The sequence below is a fragment of the Aedes aegypti genome, chromosome 1, assembly GCF_002204515.2.
Source record: "Aedes aegypti strain LVP_AGWG chromosome 1, AaegL5.0 Primary Assembly, whole genome shotgun sequence".
Taxonomy (NCBI): Eukaryota; Metazoa; Arthropoda; class Insecta; order Diptera; family Culicidae; genus Aedes; species Aedes aegypti.
In genome coordinates, this window is record NC_035107.1 from 61,539,416 (window position 1) to 61,562,198 (window position 22,783).

The 22,783-nt window shown below is 39.0% G+C and overlaps 1 protein-coding gene across 1 annotated transcript in view; it reads right to left on the reverse strand.

Annotated features, from left to right (window-relative positions):
- Positions 1-22,783, reverse strand: part of LOC5570121 (glycosaminoglycan xylosylkinase homolog) — a 23,682-nt gene continuing 899 nt past the window's right edge. The window contains exons 2-4 of the mRNA XM_001653052.2: positions 782-1,139; positions 315-720; positions 1-258 (exon numbers count right to left, since the gene is read on the reverse strand). Of these exons, the coding sequence (XP_001653102.2) occupies positions 57-258; positions 315-720; positions 782-1,139 (966 nt within the window). The 3' untranslated portion in view covers positions 1-56. The remainder of the gene's footprint in view (positions 259-314; positions 721-781; positions 1,140-22,783) is intronic.

The window sequence follows — 22,783 nt, forward strand, 5'->3', positions numbered from 1 at the left end:
TTTGACTGAGAAGATTTTCGCGAATTTATTAAAAAGAAACTTAACAAAAGGTTTGGTCATTTAAATATTCTACTATTGTATTTCTCCCGACACATTTCGACGGTTGTGTAAATGAGAAGCAACCGTCGCTCGATGGCGTCGTAGTGGTCTTTGGTCAGCAGGGGATGAAGGAGATCGATTTCACTCAAAGCTTGAAGCGTTTCCGTAAGGGCTCCCCCGGAAAAGATCTGCAAACGCTCCCATGTGGTTTTGCGGATCCTACAAAAAAAATCAAAGAAATTAGAGAACATCGTTTTGACGATCATCAAACTTACATGCAACACTGGTACAGTGGTGCCAGTATATCGAAGTGATCCTTAAAAGGATGTCCAAATCCTTTCCCATTATCCATAAGCAGAATCCTATCTTCTCGGGTTTCGTAGTGGTGTCGATCGCCATTCTGGATCAGGAAATCGAAAACTGCCACATCGATCAGATCCAACAGCCGCTCCAATGGAAGTCGTTCCTTAACCCTCCCGCAATATCCATCGGCTTGTTCCCACTCGGCTTGCACACCGTCCCGGTAGGTCCTTTGCCACGGTGAACGATACTTGGAAAACTTTCCTGGCACTAGCAGAAGCAATGCGCCTTCCAGTTGATCAGTCTCCGGATCATCACATACAGCTTCACTGGGCTTACAGTAATGGCATTTGCCGTACACGCACTGTCGAGTGTCGTTCTCTGAAAATGGTAATTTACACTAGTTACATAGAAAATAACTTAAATTTCTGAAAAAACGCACTGTTCATGGTCGCCTGCAACTCATCATCCGCCAATCGGTAGATTTCCTTCAATGAAACTCGTCGTCCCACGACGATCGGTGTCCAGCGAAGATTCAATATAGCACCGAGATAAAACGCCACAATTTCCGAATTATGGCGATCCTTTCCCGAGTAGACCGTGCCCTCGATAATGGTATCCCTACGGTACCAGCTAGGTTTGAACAGGACGGTCTGTTTCCCGGCCAAGTCGAACAACAACTTCAACTGGGTGCCCCTTGGAGTGTTCCGGGCTGAGAGTATCGCAGCATCCTGAAGTGCTTGGATCACTTTTCCGAGGCGTTCGTCTTTCTGCGGGTAAATTTCGTTCCCGGTGGGCCACTGTAATGATGAGAGTTGTAAGTTTGCTTAGATTTTTGCAACAGGAGGCTTCAATATTCTCAGATACTGTCAGCAATCAACGAACGGTTCTATCGATCAATAACTGATATTGAGCATTCACACGCAGTCAAGGATTGTTTGCCCATAGCTTGTGTGCTATTCCCGTCAGTCATCACATGATCTAGTTAGAACTACATTTCTTATGAATCAAGTTTCTAAGTACCTATAGAAGGTATCGACCGTGATTATTTTATACTGCTTTTTATTATGTTAGGCACTTTCAGATTTTGCAAAAATCTTCTAATCGAATTCAGCGAACAGATATAGTCACAAAAAATCAGTATAAAACAATCACGGTCGATACCTTCTATGCTCCTTTAGTGTCTACATCGAATCTGACTTCTCACTCTCGAATCTTGAACATCGCCGCCGAAAGGGCGATCGGCAGGTCCGAACTCACTAGTAACTTCGAGCGAAGCGACAGTCTTTTCACTTCTGCTCTGGCATTTCAAATCAGATGAAACTTATTCTTCTAAGGTTTTTTTTAAATAAATCATTAATTTATTTAGCTGATGCGCTTCTTAAGGCTTTTTCTCCTTTTTTTCTGCAAGGAGGAAATCTGCAAACAGACGCCTGAGAAGGTAACCCAGGGATTGTGGGACCAGCCCACACGGTGCCCCAACAGACCGTTATCATGTAAAAAAATTGTCCATCAAATCTGAGCACAGGGCTCGATTCCTGTGGTCATTCTGCACCCCTGGGCCAATTTTTAAAAAAATCCCTAGGAGGAATCTCGAGAAATCTTGATTTGAAGTTTTTTACTTAAAAATTCAATATGATCCATAATAAAATTTTGCAATGGCACTGAAAAAACCTACAAAAACGCTCAGAAAGTTGGCCAAACTGTTCTTAACTAGTATACAATTGTTACCGTTGTTAAAATAAAAAAAAATTACAACTGGCTTAACTTAATCCACTCCTTAAGGTGAAGATGAATAGTAAAACAAGTTAAATCGAAGCCAAACTTCAAAATTTCAAGAGCACAAATCGGGAGAACCGAATACCCGTTTGAGCAGAGGATTTAATCGATTGGTCACCACCAGCTAGTGACCAGTCGATTAGGTTTTCTTCTTAAACGGATGTTTGGTTTTCCAGATTCGTGATCTTAAAAACTTAATGTTTGGCTTCGATTTAACTTATTTTTTCATAGTTTACTGGTTTAAATTTCATTGATTGTTGTTTTCCATATTAAACCGATTGAAAAGTAAACCAAATAAATCAATAATTAACAATGTTGTTATTTAAAAAAAGGATCTGAGGATAAATGTTGCACAATAATAGTTACCAAATAAGTCATGTGAATACTTTTATATTCAATTAGAGCTAGTGTTACCGGTTGTTCCAAATTCTTAATGATTTGGTTACTCTGGTACGCTCAAGTCAATAACAGAATGGTCATACGCCGATGTCTTCCACGGGGACGCTGAGCTTCACCTGATTGATGCAACTTTTTCTTCCGGCATTCGCACTAAATGACCAGCTCACTGAAGTTTGCCTATTTTATTTGCCTAATAGTTTTCGGTCCTGTTCTCAAATAAATGCGTTAAGGGAGCCAAGAATAAGCGTTTTATACATGACAAATTAATAGTGATGTTTCTTTTAGGCATGCTTGCATTCATCGTTGCTCTCTTTGAATTATGATTGAAAACTGATTTGGTTTTCGAAACACTTTTCAGTGTTGTACAATAAAGGATCGCGAGGTGTTTTGGCGAAGTTGTCAATGAAATAATTTATCTATGAAGTCAGATAAGCCTTTATCAAGCAACAGTGTAGAAATGTCGTTTCCTTTTGCAAGCTTCGGGTGTCTAAGCCGGTTACGTAATCCGTAAAGGAGATATTCACAGCCAGAACACGTGTTTTTACTCCAAGGGAAACATTATTATCATACGTCACAATTGTTATATGGCTCTTCAACAAATTCATCCACATCTCAATCAAGCACTGCATCAGCGCCAACACATCTGAACCTTCTTCTTTCTCTACATGCAACCATATTCGTTTGGGTAGAGTAAATGGCATTACACGCTTATCCTAGTTGTCCATTTTTGAAATAGTGAAACCCTTCTTTACTGAACTGCGATCGATTCCAATAAAGTCATGGTCTGCAAAATCAAGGAGTATATGCGACAAAACGCAATATTGAACAGTAAATTCAGAAACTCATCTGTTCTTAGTCCATGTAATTTTCCAAAACAAAAAAAAATAAGCTCCTCGTCTATAATTCTTACACCTGATTGCATTTGTCAGCTTAATTAGCTTTAAGTCTTATTTTTTTACCTGCAACAGCTATTTTTTTTGTTACTGAGTCGAACGCGACTTAGAAGTCAATAAACAGATTGACGATGAATTCCGAAAAAAATAAAACGAAATGAAGGGTTGCAGGTATATAGAGTGAAAGTCCTAGTGAAGTTGATACTTAAATAGTACTTATTGGGAATTTGTTTGAAGTTGTTAATCGTCGAACATTTGCCACATATGGTCGGAGTTCAAACAGATCTGACTAGATGACATTTTCGCCTTGCAAAGATGAGTCTAGGACTCTATCAATTACAATATTTCCAATTCTTTTGATGTTTTTTTCAAATTGATAAGTTCCCTTCTCACAGCAAATAATGCAGGAATTTCATTATACTTATACCGAATGCTTGGGCACGTTTTCCTGGAACCATTAAAGAACACTTGGTCCAGTCTCTCTGAACACCGACCATATGACAATCATGTATCTCGTGTAGTTATAATCCTGTTGTGGCTGAGAATGTTGAGCAAAACATGTTTTATGTTAAGTGCTGAGGGCAATACTTGGTGGAAAACTGGACGTAAACATCAAGAGTAGTACCATATGTACAAAAAGCAATTTTTATTAAGCAAAATAAATACAGCAGACTTTGGTGGGCTGGTCACTTAGTATGAAAGTCGTAAAATAAGCTGTTAATTAATAATATTCTGCATTGAATGTTTCACGTTTATGGAACGTGACATCAATTGTATATTGACATTTATTTCTTAGATTTCATTCTATTAAACTAAGCTTACTGGTTTAAGCCATGTAAAACTATACTTAAGCCACTCTGGTAAGTTAAGCCAGTTGTAAATATTTCTAATTGTAACAAAAGTAACAATTGTATACTAGTTTAGAACAGTTGGGCCAACTTTTTAAGCGTTTTTTTAGGTTTTTTCAGTGCTATTACAAAATTTCAATATGGATTATATTGAATTTTTAAGTAAAAAACTTCAAATCAAGATTTCTTGAGATTCCTCCTAGGGATTTTTATTAAAATTGACCCAGAGGTGCAGAATGACCTCAGGAATCGAGCCCTGTGCTCAGATTTGATGGACAATTTTTTTACATAATAACGGTCTGTCGGGGCACCGTGGCCCATGTACTGTACTTGAGCAATTCTTGTTGAAATTTTTTTAACCGAATCGAAGTCAGCTGTTGCAGCAAACTAATCCATCGGTAGATTCCGTCATCTTGAAAAGCCTTTTTAAGCTTGTCCCAAGCCCGTTTTGCGTCCGCAGCGTCCATCACCAGGCTGTTGTTGGTTTTCTCCACACTTTAGGCAAATGGTGGACAACGCCCTCAGCTTCGTGTCTTCATCCACAACTTCATCTTGACGCGGCTCTACCGCACTCCACGTACCTTCCCGGATGAGGGTCATTTTCATCGAGAATGCCCACACGGAGCAAAATAATTGTTAAATACAACCAAATTTTAGTTTATTTCAACCAATTTCTTGGGTTGAAATTTGCACAAACAAAATCATGGTTTTAAATCAACAACATGCACCGTTTAAAACAAACTAAAAATCTATGTTGTTTTAACCACGGTTTTCTAGATGAATTCAACAAAATCTTAGTTTGAAACTACCATGAAATTTGTTGCAGGATATAAAGAAACTATAAGCAAAGAAGCGAAATGTTCCAATTGGAATTCCAAGTTTACTGTCAATGTCATTCCAATCGAGCAGGAGACTTGTCAAAAACTTTTTCACACAAGTTGAAAACGGCTCACACAAAAATGTTGCCGTCCACGAAAATTTTGCTTCTTCTGAAGTAGCATATTTTCTGAATACATGAGTGTCGGTTGCAATTTTCATGCTTTGCATAAATAATGCTCTTATCATTACATTGGTTTTCCACACATTCAGTCAATTTTTCATTCGTTACTCAAACCTGTGAAAATTCAACACATAAAACCTGTGACTCACTATTAGCGTGGGATTCAACATTGGCAGTGCTGCGTAATAGATTTGGCATAGTTGCTAGCTGATTTATTTTGAATATGGTCAGATTTCGCCTCTTTATATTTTAGACTCTTTAGCAGGATATGACAGTTCATGAAACAACCAAAAAACTAGGTAGATTCAAACTAAAAGAAGTGGTTTGAAATAACCAAGAATCACATTAAAATAAACAAATTTATTAGTTGATTCAACTGGGGTTTTTGGTTTGATTGTGGTTTCATACTATTTATTTCTTAATTATTATTGATAAAAAAAAATCGTTCATGATAAGAAAATAAAACTATTTGTATTTTAATAAATAATGATTAACAATAATGTCTCTATGACAATAATAGAAATAAAATCCACCATAACAAGCTTCTATGATTAACCGAAAGTTTAATGCGAAAGGGAATGCTTCCTTCAGAAGGGGAATTTCGGGTGATGATGCGCACTTTTTCTATATAGAGTCAATCTAGAATTAAATGAAATATTTTTATATTCAGGATCAGTACGTAAGGTTTTCAAAAATCTATCTTACCGTTTCTGAGTAATTGGGAAAATAAAGTACAAGCAGCTCTAACATGTTTCATTGTTCTATATAGGATGGTTTCAGCTGCAAATTTGATAAATGAAAGCATGTTTGCTGAATGAAATAAAAACAATATGTATAATCAATCAAATTACCTCAGAAGCAAATGTACAAACGTTTATAACACTATTTACTGGTGATAAACGGAATCCGGTGGACATGTTCAGATTGACTGCGAGCTGATCCAAAACAAAAACAGCAGCAACACATGAAGTTGATTTATTTCAAACTAAAATTTTGGTTGTTTTTGATTCAAACAAAATCTTAGTTTGATTCAACATATTGTAATCGTTGCATCAACCTATTATTATATTTTGAAACTAAAATTTAATCAGGGAAACAAACAAACTGTTTTTTGGTAGAACCAAACTAGCTGTTTGTAAAAATTAACTAATAATTTAATTTGCAACAACTATAATATGCCTTATATGAACATAAAGATTTCAAATTGAAACAACCTATGAAACAAGCTAGTTTCAAACAAAATCTTAACATTACAACAACAAATTTTGGCTTGGAAATAACAAATTTGATGGTTTGAAATTGTAATTGTAATTGTAATTGCTCAATCCACACCCTGGCAGACAATTATCCGCCCATCTAGACACGGGCTGGGTGAGGACCTACCAAGCCTCCCCCGTTAACATGTCCTATACCGTTTAGCACACCGGGATCTTCCACAAGCAGGCGCCGGAATTAAAGCGGTCCCACAAGCTTCAGATACATTAAATAGATATAGTCCCTCTGGCACTAAACCGAATGGCGCCCTCCGCTTCACCACTAGTACTGCTTCCCCACACGCCAAGCACAATATCGAAAGTAGCGCGTTGTATAGCAAATACAGTACACCACCTCCGGCACTATGCCAAATGTACAGGAAAAACAGCACCAGTAAGAAAGCGGAAGGCGCACCACTCGGTTCAGTGCCAGAAGGACTATAAGTATAACGAAGAAGAAATGAAAAGATAGTAGAGTTGGTTCGGTTATTTGATTGCTGAAACGAAAAAACAGAAACAAAGTGTTAACATTAAAACGGGGTTTTATAATTGATAAGTGTATCGATAGTTTCTCATCTGTTACGTTTCCTTATCGTAGCGCTGTCGATTTTTTCCATCTCCAGGGTGTTCGTCTCCGCTCGAGCAATGAGGACCATGATGAAATGAGAATATAAAAATGTGAGCATTAGTGTTGATCTAGTAATAGATTAATTTAAACTGCTTTTCATGTGCTAAGTAACTTGTAAACTCCTACTCAATTATGTTTTGTTGGCATACACGTTTTATTTAGACACAATTTTTATTTAGAAAACTATTTGGATCCGAGATTTTAGGTGCAGATTGAGCATGTTTGATAAAACAAGCATCCTGTTTTCAGTTAAAGGATGTTCAAGAAGTTGATGATTCTGTTATTTATACTGGCTACATACAAGAATTCACTATTGATGTAATATATGGATATTGAAAGTTCCAACGCGCGATTATAATACTTCAGTTTTCGTGCTGTTGTATTGGTGTAAGTAGTGGGAAACCAATCAGTTTGGTGATTCTAACGGTAACAAATAGCAAGACGAAAGGAAAGTTGGTAATCTATCATCATTATGATTTCAGTCCTAATTTCATGATCCGTTTAATAAATTCCGCGTATGATTCGGCAATTTTAACAATTTATACATGTGTATTCGAAGAAAACAGACTACGAGCATTTATTACCTGTTGCAAGGTTCCTAAGTGATCAGATATTTATCATTTTCTACAGCCTAATTTAATAATACCTACATTGGGTTGTAACAAAAATTTGATCTTGGGATGTTGATTTGCCTCCTAATCATAGTTTCGACAATAGTCACATGCTTACTATCCCTTATGGCAGTGTTGTTGATTCTATTGTCTATCGCTCATCAGTTTCGCGCCACCCGGCAGGGACTTGGTCCTATGTACCCAATACTCTGCTGTGTCTTAACTTCACGCAATACATTCTGTAGATGTGTGATACAGTTTGCGGAATATTATGATTTATCACTTCGTTCAGATGGAAAATTCTGTTATGGTACCATATTCACATATCAGATAACTCCCACCTGGAACGATGTAATACATCGGAGACATGTAGATTCAGATGTATGTATACGATCTATGCCTAGTTCGGCTCTGATCGACAGGCAATCAGTGTATTCAGTTTTTCAACTAGCTTGAAGCGATGAACGTTTCAAGACAAGCTCTCCACTATATCTGCTAGCAATCACCGGTCGTCGATAGACATTTCGGTTCTTTTCTGCTAAAGATAGATCCGATTGTATGCCAAAGACTATGGCTCATGCTTTTCAATACAGCTGGAAAAACAAGAACTACACCCAGCACCAAATAGTACGTAACTATGAGGCGGACCGGAAGGTTTGATGAGCAATCCCCACCAACAAATTTGATGGTTTGAAATTCAACAAAAATTTTGGTTGTTTTAAAATAGGCTGATTTTTCTGCGTGCACGTCACATAGTTCTCTTTTCCCTTCAGCTTCTCCACCGTCAAGGAGACACTGCTTCCGGTGGTCCTCATGACCGGGCGATCCAAAGCCGCTTCGCTTGATCCCGATCTTGTTCCGCTTCCGGCCTTTGCGCCCCCGGGATTCACCATCTTGGAAAGAGTTTCAATGCTTCTTCACTTCTTCAAAACATCTTCGGTCCTTTGCATTTTTTTTTTAGTGCTAACTTTATTTGAGACATGTTTAAGTAAAGCTTTGAGATGATTGTCATCTGGATTTCTTTTTAATCGTTTGATGTAGTTATTTTTCATTTTAATTAGATGCCAAAGATTGAAGTTCATCCAAGGACAAAATTGACTCTTAGCACTGACATTTTTGGTTAATATTTTTGAATATTTTTCATTAAGTGATTTGTATTTTGAAACGACATCAAGCAAACATGATTTACCATCTTGAACTGCTCCATAATTTTGCAAAAATGCTTTAAAGTCTCTGTTAAGCTTCTGATGATCAACAACCTTTTTAGTTAGTGTCAGTTTTTCTCTTTCTTCGAATAGTTTGAGTGATGTTATTACTATGCAATGATCGCTTTGTTCAGTTGAAATTGTGTCATTTTTTATACGAGGGAGATCATCAATAATTGCACCAGCCTTCGGCGCAAACAAGAAATAGGGTGATGTGTTAGTATCCATCGTATTAAGCATTGATCAGTGAGAGCTGCAATTTTCCCAGTATTGCAGTGAATGATGCTGATACAAACCGATGCCAAAAAATTCTTTCTCAAAACGGCTTTAGCATTGTACAATAACATTTTGATAAATCTTGATCTCTTTTTGGAAATAATGCAAAGAAAATGCATCTTACCGTATTCTCAGTCCGTCCTATCGTTTTCAACTCCGTCGCAATAAGTTTCCAGATTCGTCTCACAACTTACGGCTCACTGTGTGTATTGAATGGTTGAAACACAACATATCAACGCTATAATAAAATGTTTTACTAGAATATATAGATCTACGGGCATCTCCCTCCATTCCTTCAGCATGATGGAATATACTAATTTCCTTTAAAATTCATTGTTCGTCATCAACATTCAGCCCAAACATATGAACACAATTCCTTTTGACCGTACAATTATGGCATTTGCTCACAGTACAGCGAAAACAACACAATCAAAGGAATCGTATTTTTACGTCGAGCGTCGCGCACACATTGATGCGCACAAGCTTTTTTTTTCTCAGTACGACGGATTGAACTTTGTTTACATTCTCAAATATACGCGGCGGTTGCGGAAATTTTGTAAAGTTTGATGATTAATTGAAGTTTTACGGCGTGTGATTGGAATGAAATCCTTCAGTGAAGAAGTACGAAGGTTTTCCATATTGTGCATCCCGATAAAATTCAGAAAAAGAACTTCGCTCAATTTCCTCTTCTTTATCAACGAACTTAAGGTAACACACGATAGACTCATCGTGGCATCCATGAACAATCTATGTTCAAACTATCGTTGAAAAGAAAATATTTCTGTTTTATATCATAACGATCATTCGGTGATCTATCCGGATCATATGCTTGCTAACAACAGGCATGTTGATACACTTTCAGTTCATCTATGTCCGGTAGAACCGATATCACATCCCCAAAACTACAAAATTCATCATCATTTATGGATAGCAAACAGTTGCACCTTAAGCACCGCCAACACATTTTCAATCGGAAGGATTTTGGCGCGCTCGAATTGATAAATCCTCCGTTGTGGTGAAACTTCTTCCGTCGACGTGATGTTGGACAGTTTTCTAAAACAGTCGAGATAAAAGCCGAGCCGGCAGAGCAATGACAGTTAGTTCGTTCAAAACTTCGCTTCGGAAGTCCAACCGGCGAACTCCAGATTGGTGCTGCGAAGTCAATAGTGAAAATAAGTGCCCGGCGAAGTAAGTCACCCACGGGGGCGGGAAGAAACTTGTGTTCGAAAGTGGTGTGACTGATGCCGATCGCTAAGCATTTCTCTCAAATCGTGTTCGTCCATGCGATTTCGGTGAAAAAGTGAAAAGTGGATAATTGAACTGAAGTTATTTATCGAAATACAGTAGTTTCATTGCATTTTTGGTGTACAGGTGGACGAATCATAAAAGCTTTCACAAAATTACATTCGGAAAATGAATCTATGTTGCAGGTAAGTTGGAATACCTGCCGTAGTGGAACATTTTAAGTTTGATACGACGAATAGTAGCTCTTACGACGAAGTAGAACGAAACCCTAGCGGTGGGAAATGATGACGATGACGGCGCCGTCGATTGTGTTGTAGGAAACCAATGCCAAACAAATACATACAGCTTCTCCGCTCTTCGGTGAATGATTGCTCTGCAAATATATGTGCGCAAGTCGCGCATGCACGTTGCTCGTGTTGCTGCCGTGAAGCATATCTCGCGAAACATTACTAAAGGACCTATGTACAAATGAGAGGCTCTCTTTGTTTACTTTCTCTTTGATCAATAACTGAGTCAGATTAACCTCTTCTGTTGCGTTTTTTGTATGAAACACTAGTCAAGGAGATTGCCTTTTGATCTGTAGTGAAAGTGAAAAACTTCCCAAGAGCTTTAGTATTCCACTGTTATAATCGAAAGAGAGCGAGAGAGGAGAGAATCTCTCATTTGAACATAGGTCCTTTAGTAATGTTTCGCGAGATATGTATATGCTTCATCGACCATGGATCTGAATCAGATTGATACAATGCCATCATGATGCTCAATCTTGTGCTCAATATCATTCCCCTACATGCACTTAATACGCTGATAACATGAAAAGAGAACTGGCAGCTGAGCGAATGCTGATCCCATCCAGCGTAAGCCTAAAACATGATTTGGCAAAAAGACCAAAATACAGTTTTGTGTACCTCGTTCTCTTTTTGTTATTTGAGCGTATTCAATATTGCGAGGCAGAGCGACTCTGAAAATATCGACATTTTGTTGCGGTGTGCTAATCGGAGACACCAGCTCCCGGTCAACCAGTCAGTGATTTTCGATAGCGATCGATATAGATTCGTTTTGAACCGTTAGCGATCGCCATCGTTGGTCAAAGATCTATAAAGAATTATAAAGACTGGTTGGTCGGGCTGTCAGTGTTGATAGACTCACACTCAAAATCTCAATCAATACGCTCTCCCGTGAGAGCAAACTCATTAGAGATTTGCTTCGCAAATCTCACGCTTGAGATTTTGATGCAAAATCAACTCAATCAACTCAAACCGTAAAAAATGATTCAGTCGCAAAACCCGGCAAAAACTTGTGAAACCCGAATATTGTTGTTTACGTTAGAAAGGATGACTATAATTTTACCAGACTAACAATAAATTATTGCCATGTGTGAGTAAACTGTGGAAATATGAGACAATGAGTCAAAAAGTTGAACCAACTCATCCATGATTTTTTGACTGCTGAGTTGCATGATTGACAACTCACGCATGATAAATCTCAAGCGTGAGTTGTGAGAAATTGAGTTTTTCACAACACTGCCAGCTGTGCTTTGTTTTGATTCATTCAATCCCACGACGTCACTTCTTCCCCTCCGTCTATGTGTCATATGTAACAACAGAAGGAGGGGAAACGTTGAGCTGTATGTAGGACATTTTGCTCTCTCACTGATTCTCCCTCAATTTTCCCCCGTTTTTATTACGGTTTCGCCCACATGATCATGTGTAAGTTTCTCACTGCATGACGTGGTGGCGGTGACGGCTGTGCTGCAAGAAGCACCAGCCGTCGGTTGAAACAAGAAATTGCGGTGGGGAATGATGACGATGACGACGCCGTCCATCTTGTTGTAGGAACTTGAGAAAGGAGCCCACGCCTAACAAATACATACAGCTTCTCCGCACTTCGGTGATTGATCGCTCTGCAAATATGTGTGAGCAAGTCGCGCATGTACGTTGCTCGTGTTGCTGCCGGGAAGCATATTTATATGCTTGATCGACCATGCATCTGAATCAGATTGATACAATGCCATCATGATGCTCAATCTTGTGCTCAATATATACACTCAAAAAAATCCAAACGTCGATGCTACGTGAAAAAACACGTAAGCGCCAAAACATATTCATTCCGTTAAGTTTATCTGTCGAAGGTAATTATCACCGGATAACGAATGAATATGAACAGAAACACTGGTATCTTGTATCGCATCTACTCGTAGATCCTACGTGGAAAAACACGTACCTATTTTCCGAGTTCATTTTGTGATATTCATGCGTCAGGTGAACTGAAGATGAAATCTGTTGTGGTAGATTAAAACCCACTTTTTGGAAAACCCTCTGCAGCAACGGTTAAAGCTTTGTTTTTTCTCCGAAATGGTTAACGCCGCACGCATTATTTCATCTTTCCTATAATCATCACACGACGAGAAGAGGACGTAAGTAAATGTGCTTGATATAACTAATTTCGAAATTTAGTTTTTTTTTATTGTATTAGGTGATAACTACTGGCTTTCAAAAGTGACTGACATTCCGTCTGCGCCTGCCGCCATATCGTGCTGCACAGTCGTTCTTACTCACAAACGACCAATTAACTACTCGGATCGTAAATAATCTGTTCCTGATTTGCAATTACCCAAAATGTGACAATAATAAATGCTTACCATCAGCTCTAATTTATTGCTGATGCTTACGTTCAATCTTAATCTTTAATTTTCTGGCCATGTGATTTTCACAAAAGATGATTATGAATGTTATTGTTTAATAACGTGCTCTTCATTCGAAGTTCTGATAGAATATGACGGAACCGAATGTAACTTTCACAACCACGCTTGGTGATAGGTACGGGGAATTCACGTAGCTACTACGTTGTACTGCATCAGAATGGGAGTTCATTTGTTCATTCCTGACTACCTACGATTCACGTAAGTGCTACGTGGAAAGTAGGATGGAAAAAAAACTACGTATGTTTTCACGTAGCTTTGACGTTTGGATTATTTTGAGTGTATCATTCCCCTATATTCACGCAATGCGCCAATAATATGAAAAAAGAAGTTGCAGCTGATCCAATCCAGCGAAACGGTAAAACATGGTTTGGCAAAAAGACCAAAATACAGTTTTGTGTAACTCATTCTCTTTTTTGCAGTTTTGAACATTGGTCATTTTGTTAAACTTTTAATAGATTAATTTGTTGTTAATATATCATAACGAGTGTTCTAGTGTGCTGCTAAGTGGTGCAACGTAAATGATTTGCAATGATAATCTTGATTTGTTTACATTTGTTACTTAGGACGTTTTGAAAAGTTACGCGAGAATTCTACAAATTGCATGATCAAGTATGTTCGAGCTTATTGGCCTAGTAGGAAAGGTGTTGGAACCTGGGTGCTGCGAACTAACTCAAAATGCTTGTCAAGCGGGAGCCTGATTGCCGGAGAAAACATTAGAGATTGGGGTTGGTTTCTCTTGGGAATGTGTCGTAATCTCACGAGAAGGTATTGCTTTCTCAGAGATAAAAAAAAAATATTTGTTTTTAATATATAATCCTCCACATCAGAGGCTTAATCTATGAAATCTGCGTATGTTATCACAAAGAGTGAGTAATGAATTAAGTAAGAGCGTTCGAGATGCTGATGCCACCCGAAACTTTGCTTTCGATGTTATTATGTATCCGGTAGAAATCAAGACCAACATTTATTTATAATTATTGTTTTCTCGGGCCCCGTGCGTCGCAGCTAATATGTGAATAGTGCGCTGTGTTCATAAAAATCGTAAGAATGCAGCGCCACACTAAAAAACTGATTTCAAAATCGCGCGAGTTGAGGCGCGTCGCGAGTCTCACTGGCGCGATCCGGTTTGGTGGCGGTGCGACAATATTTGGTATGATGTTAGGAATCGAGTTCCTACATCATATTAGCCCACCTTGTTGATTGCTTATTGATAAAATTCATGTACTTTAGCTTGTTAAACGAATCCAAAATTGTTGTAGAATCACATATTGGTTATAAATCTATCAATCCTTGCAATCGCTGGATGATATATTAAGGTTATATGGTGATTTAAATCAAATTGATATTGCATCATTTTTAGGTGAGACAATTGAGAGTGCGGGTAAGATCGACACCCTGTTGGGGTAAAACCGACACATGCACTTTGAGTAAAATTTATACGTTGTAAACATCACCATCACATTTCATATTTGAAAGAATGCTTTAAACATGACTTTCGACATTTATGACCCCTTCCTCTGAAGGATCATACACATATTACGTAAATTATTGAGGAGAGGCCAAAGATCCACTAAATAAATGTGAAAATTTCAAATGTTCCATGCTAAGATTATAAAGTTGGGGTGAATACACATGGATCTTATTAATTTGTGTTCATGTAATGTTTACGTAGATAAAGTTGTAGCGAATAATTGATTGTGAAAATAAATACTGTTTTATTTTTACAAAACAGAAAAGTGTAATTATGTTTAGATAATAAAAACTGTCGAACCTCATGGTTTGTAAATAAATAATAAGATTAATTTATGTGAAAATATTTCAAATTCTGTTAATTCTTCAATTTTAAATGAGAAATTTGTCTTCAAGCTTCATCAAATAAGTTGAAACGTGATAACATAAAAATATATTTTTAATACTTAATGATAGCTTGTAACAAGTTACATAGTGTCATATTTTACATGTTTACAAGTTCGCCGTCCATGAACTTCACTGGAATTCAAAAATAAAGACTCACATAAACTACAGAGATAGTCCTCCGATTAGAAAGATTCCCTGAAATTAGATTATGAAGCAAAGAAAGGTGTCGATTTTACCCCAAATGAAAGTGTCGATCTTACCCCGAGTGGACCTTTTTTTTCAATTGCGTTTTCAGCTGTCGTAAAACCAAAAAATAATTTCTCCTTCGTGTTGTATCAACGTAATAATAGTAAATGATGATGTAGACGCAGAACAAATAATGACATTTAAAAAATTTCACATGCGAAATAGTTAAAGAATAACAGCCAAATATTGCAACTGCTGTTGCTTCTATGTTATCCAATATGATTTTGTTGTTTATTTTGGCAGTTTATTGGTAGCGTAAGTTGTAATGTCATTCGAAACACAACATTTCACAAGTTAAGATAGAGCGTGGTGGAAACTGTATGAAAATCTGCTCAAAACATGAAAAATCAAAGGGTGTCGATCTTACCCACAGTGTCGGTTTTACCCTGATTTCCCCTAATGCGTTCCTTCGACAACCTTCGAACGAACACCGCATTGTAATTCATAGGCACAATAACATAAAAATGGTATATATCGTTGCACTTCTCGCGGACCGGCTATTAGCCAATTTCAAGATATTTATAAACACATTTTGAGAAAGTCATGTGAGCTAGAACGCATACAAGCTCTCCAGAGAGAGATCAGAGAACGAAATTTGATAAACAGAGAATTTAAAGTGACGTTTTAGGGACTAATACGACAAACCCAACTCTTCACAAGAAACATCTTGAAAATATAAAGGGGTTTAGTTCGCTGCACCCAGGTTGGAACAAACGAATCCGTATGATTCCAAGAGCGCCCTGTATTTCACAACCACGTTGTTACTATAAGCATTCATAGGTACATTAACATCACCAAGCAAAAAACAAGGTCTTACATTGTCTTGTTTTCTCCAATAACAATTATATCGACTGGAAAGTGTAATTGATCCAACATTACAAGCATACAATCAAATGTTTCAAAATCGTTTAACCCTCGAATATCCCACTGAAGAATTCGTAGGTGTTTTGAACTCGACAGATCGGTAGGGTAGCATTCATTCATATCATCAATGTTTTCATGAAAATTATTATTATTTGTAGTGGCCATTTTGCTATTAGATTATGACAAGTAAAATAACAAAAACAAAAACACAAGAGACAAAGCTTTCACTAACATAGTTGCGATTTTTGATACTAATGGTATTTTCATCTTTTTTAACTAGTATGGCTCCTTCCCTACCTGTCCAAACTAATTTTAGATTAATTTTTTTCTGAAGCATTCGTATTTCCCGCAGTAGTTCTAATGAAAGAGGTGTAAATTCATCTCGAATAACAATGTTCGTAGGCATCCCATTGACAATCATCGACTGATCAATGACAGCTGAGGAAAGCTTTCCGAATATCTTCTTCTTAGAAAAGAACGATTCTTTCATAGATTTGTGTTTGAAAACGATCCGTATTGGCACATGTTTATTACTAGTGGAGCCTTGACCATGTAAACGGGAAGCGGATTCAATTGCATCACCAGGGAGGTCCAAACCAATACAATCAGCAACCTTGGCAATAATACTGGAAACCTGTTCATTTTCTTGGACTGGGACACCTAACAATATTGCATTTTTGGACAATGAATCTTTATTAGCCCTATCATCATTAAATTCCAATTTATTTACGGATGTTTTCAAAGCTAACAGCTCATGTCTTAGACCTTCAACTTCTAATTTCAAGTGATCATTTTCAGTCTTTAGTTTAAGAAAATCATTCAGGAATTCATCAAATTTGGCAGACATAAATTGCTGAGAATGCTCAATGGCTTTCACAAAACTATTAACCTCGGCTTTTACTTCTTTCAGTTGAGCTGATACAACAGCGACCACACTTTTTTGGAGCTCTGAACTGAGTCTATCGATCATTGGTGTACGATTGTTTTGCATATCGGTTATTTTTTTTTTTTTTTGTAATTATCAGAACATTTTGATGTACAGAAGTACATATTTTTTCATTTTACGAACAGCAGAGCCAATTATATTTCGACACGTGAAACAAGCATTAGAATAGCAGTACAAACATGTAATTAGTTGACTCAAATCATTTTCCTGCTTTCTACACTCAACACAATAAACAGCATCATCAGTCTGATCATTCAACATTTTTGAGATAAGAACCTGAGACTCGAAAACAAAAACAAAGGTTGTAAATATAAACTAACTACAAACCCCGAGAATCAAAACAAATTAAAATTAATGTGTATCACAGAGCATATGATATAAAAAGGTAACACAAGATACAACACACATACAAAAAACAAATGGTCAAGTATTGTTCTTACAAACATCAGTGAAACAAAGTTCAGCACAAACAATCATGCAGTAAACCGTGATCCCACTCAACTACTCATCAAGAGAGGAAGAGATCCCACAGAACTACTGGCTATTAGAGGAGTTTATAAGGTATTGGTACCTTTCTATCCCGTTTCGCTAAATTCTGCCGTGCCACTCCGCGACCACTTGCATACCTACAGACTACTTTGTGGCAGTTGTATGTAGCGACGATGGCCCTTGCTAGAGACTAGAGAAACGTACAACAGAAACAGAGTTGTGTGCTACTAAGAGCATCTTTAACGGGGGCGACTATTTGGGTTATTAAAATGATCACCTCCAGAGTTGTCATTTTAGTTTAGTCACTCATTCTCACACCGGTGGCTACCATATTTAGTAACTCGTTTCCGTACCGGTCGTTGCTTTTTGGGTTAACATATGAGTTGTGAAAATAATGATGATCAATTCAGGTTGGGAATTTTTGTAACTCTGCTGGAATATCTATTCATATATTCTGGTGCGGAATTATTAGAATTCCATCGGAAATTTTTGAGATTGTTTATGAATCCGACTGGATGCTAATTTGATTGGAACCCTTGCCAACCGGAATCCTTGTAAATCCTACAAGAAATATTGCAAATTTGACTGGAATCATTGGGATTCCGACTAGAATCCTTGGGATTCCGACTGGAATCCTTGGGATTCCGACTGGAATCCTTGGGATTCCGACTGGAATCCTTGGGATTCCAACTGGAATTCCAGTCAGAATCCCGAGGACTCTAGTCTGAATCCCGAGGATTCCAGTCGGAATCCCTAAGATCCCAGCCAAAATCCCGAGGATTCCAGACGATATCCCAAGGATTCCTGCCGGAATCCTGAGGATTCCAGTCGGAATTCGGAGGATTCCAGTCGGAATTCGGAGGATTCCAGTCGGAATTCGGAGGATTCCAGTCGGAATTCGGAGGATTCCAGTCGGAATTCGGAGGATTCCAATCGTTATTTTTATCACAATCTCTTACCAATTCCAGTCTGAATCCCGAGGATTCCAGTCTGAATTCCAAGGATTCCAGTCGTAATCCCAAGGATTCCAGTCGGAACTCTAAGGATTCCAATCGGAATCCCAAAGATTCCGGTTGGAATCCCAAAATCCCATAATTCTTCGAAATCGATACGAGGATTCTTACGAAGATTTTCGAATGCTTCATAAACTGCTATCGGATTTCCAATAATTGCATCAGATTTTTAGTATTCTTATCAAAATCTTGAAGTTTTACCCGAATTCCTAAAATTTTGAAATTTCTACTTCATGCGCATCATGCATCAGATTTCCAAAACTCTAACCAGAATTTCATATCCCACACCGTATGCTTGAATTCAAATCGAATAGGGCAAATGTACCATTAGTGGTGCACCTAAGGGAAAACTGCTAAAACGCAGTGTTAAAATCATCAAATATATGATTTTAACGTATCAGTCGATAGATTTCAAATCCTTCTATCATTCAAATGTATAAAAATCACGATTCATTTAAAATTTCCCTGTAAAAAGCCTTGCACCAATAATAGGAACACTGTTCCTTTAGTGGAGGTATGTTTTAAGAATGGTTCCTTTAGTGGCGCAATCCAATGATTTCTTATGGGACCCTCCACTATGGGTACTGATGCACCACTATAGGTGCAAAGGAGCAAAAATGTTAAGCAAAATAATTGTTTTAAATACTTTAACGGTTAAATTTCATGAATATTTTTCGATAACTTATATCATTTTCGCATCGTACATCATAGAAAAATATCACATAGCCATAAATTAGTGCGAAACATGTCAAAACACACTACCTCCACTATTGGAGCTACCTCCACTAAGAGCAGCCGTAACGGTGCGCGACTAAACTAAATTACATAGCGCAGTATCATTACGCTGATCCGTACCGGGCGCTGCTAACCGGGGTAGCAAAATGACAGCGCTCCCTTCGGAAAGCATCGGGTGAGCAAATTTAGCAGCGCGATAGTTGCGCTGCTATTCGATTTGAATTCAAGCATATGGTGTGGGATATGAAATTCTGGTTGGAGTTTTGGAAATCTGATGCGCATGAAGTAGAAATTTCAAAATTTTGGGAATTCGGGTAAACCTTCAAGATTTTGATAAGAATACTAGGAATCTGATGCAATTATTCGAAATCCGATAGAAGTTTATGAAATATTCGAAAATCCTCGTAAGAATTTATCGATTTCGGAGAATTATGGGATTTTGGGATTCCGACTGGAATCCACGGGATTCCGCCTGGAATCCACGGGATTCCGCCTGGAATCCACGGGATTCCGCCTGGAATCCACGGGATTCCGCCTGGAATCCACGGGATTCCGCCTGGAATCCACGGGATTCCGCCTGGAATCCACGGGATTCCGCCTGGAATCCACGGGATTCCGCCTGGAATCCACGGGATTCCGCCTGGAATCCACGGGATTCCGCCTGGAATCCACGGGATTCCGCCTGGAATCCACGGGATTCCGCCTGGAATCCACGGGATTCCGCCTGGAATCCACGGGATTCCGCCTGGAATCCTTGGGATTCCGACTGGAATCCTTGGGATTCCGACTGGAATCCTTGGGATTCCGGAATCCTTGGGATTCCGACTGGAATCCTTGGGATTCCGACTGGAATCCTTGGGATTCCGACTGGAATCCTTGGGATTCCGACTGGAATCCTTGGGATTCCGACTGGAATCCTTGGGATTCCGACTGGAATCCTTGGGATTCCGACTGGAATCCTTGGGATTCCGACTGGAATCCTTGGGATTCCGACTGGAATCCTTGGGATTCCGACTGGAATCCTTGGGATTCCAACTGGAATCCTTGGGATTCTGACTGGAATTGGAAAGAGATTTTGATAAGAATACCGATTGGAATCCTTGGGATTCCTACTGGAATTCTTGGGATTCCGACTAGAATCCTTGGAATTCCGACTGGAATCCTTAGAATTCCGACTGGAATCCTCGGGATTCTGACTGGAATTGGAAAGAGATTTTGATAAGAATACCGACTGGAATCCTCCGAATTCCGACTGGAATCCTTGGGATTCCGACTGGAATCCTTGGAAGTGCGACGGGAATCTTCGGGATTCCGGCTGGAATCCTTGGGATATCGTCTGGAATCCTCGGGATTTCAGCTGGAATCTTGGGGATTTCGGCTGGAATCCTCGGGATTCAGACTAGAGTCCTCGGGATTCCAGTCGGAATCCCAAGGATTCCAGTCGGAATCCCAAGGATTCCAGTCGGAATCCCAAGGATTCCAGTCGGAATCCCAAGGATTCCACTCGGATTCATAAACAATCTCAAAAATTTCCGATGGAATTCTAATAATTCCGCACCAGAATATAATAGATATGCCAGCAGAGTTACAAAAATTCCCAACCTGAATTGATCACCATTATTTTCACAACTCATATGTTAACCCAAAAAGCAACGACCGGTACGGAAACAAGTTACTAAATATGGTAGCCACCGGTGTGAAAATGAGTGACTAAACTAAAATGACAACTCTGGGGGTGATCATTTTAATCACCCGAATAGTCGCCCCCGTTAAAGATGCTCTAAGGGAGCGTTTGCCCTAGCAGCGCAACTATCGCGCTGCCAAATTTGCTCACCCGATGCTTTCCGAAAGCAGCGCTGTCATTTTGCTACCCCGGTTAGCAGCGTCCGGTACGGATCAGCGTAATGATACTGCGCTATGTAATTTAGTTTAGTCGCGCACCGTTACGGTTGCTCTAAGGGATATACTCCGCACACAATAGTTATCAACTGGCACTCACAAGCTGTCGTCCAAACAAGACCCTTCAACACAGATATGACGATAATTGAGTGATTGGGCCACAGTTTATTCCGTACAGTAAACACACTCAAACAAACGATGTATTGTTGGAAAAAGACAAGAACCGTAAATGATCACTTGACAAAATGTAAATTGATATTACTATCTATAACCACAGCAAACATTCAATACACGACTTATGTAACGAGATCCGATATTCATTCACACTTTAAAAAATGAAATACTATTTTAAAAGGAGGAAATCACTATAAATTACTGAATCTAATTTGACCTAATAGTAATTGCACCAACTACCAGAACGGTGCTGCCCGAAGTTATGATTATTACCGATTGAATGAATTGCTTGCTTTTCCCATTGTAATTTCCACAAACTTTGAAGGGCTGGTGTAGTCTCAGTTTTCATCCAAATGAGCTCAAATCTTGGTAGGACACTCAGTACGTCATCGTACATCGCATTCCATAACATCGGGGCCAGGATTGAACCTTGAGGTACTTCCGCGGTAATTCGAACGCTTTTCTGCCCCTCCTCTGTGTCATACAGTAGAATCCTGCCATCAAAATAGCTTTCTAAAAGCGTACACAACAGCACCGGTACCTTAAGGCGGTGAAGTGCGTGGACTTTCGCTTCCCAGCTTGCGCTGTTGAACGTATTCTTCACATCCAGAGTGACAACCGCGCAGTAGCGGATGCCACTCCTTTTAAGGCATCATTCGGGATACCATCGGGTCCCGGTGCCTTGTTTGACGCGAATGATTTCACTACTTCTGCCAGTTCTTCGTTCGTCATTCTTGCCACTTTTTCTTCTCCTTCATCTGCCGCATACGGCGGGGGGGCCATGGGTTTGTGGGATGATGCGGGAAAAGTACATCGATTATCGATCGCAACAACATTACACTCTGTAGGCGTCACCCCATGGACTCGAATTGACATTCTCGCATAGACTATCAAAGCATACCCATTTTGGACTACTGATTTTCTTTTTGAGAGTTAATTTTGCCTCTCTAAATGCTGCACCACCTTCTTCTCTTTGTGCTGCATTAAAGTCACCAGCTATCACTACTGGCTGCCGATTAGCTGTTCGGCTATCATCCTGTCGACTATATGGGAAAAGTCCTCAATCGACCACCTTGGGGGCGCGTAACAACTGCAATAGAACACGCCGTTGATTTTTGCTTTCGCGAAACCGTCATTTGAGCTAGAGACTATTTCTTGGATTGGGTATCGTCCTGTCGTCCCTATATCTACTAGTTGAAGCAATAGAGACCTATCCACCATCAGTTCCCGTTGTTGGCTGGTATGCGGTATGGGTTCGATAGTAACACTAACTTCAGGAGGCTGTTGAATGCTCAGCCAGCAAACCGACCAGCCTATCTTGAGTATGCCCAAGTTTTTCGTTTTGCTGGCCTCTGCAACCGGCAGCCTGATCGCCGCCACCTG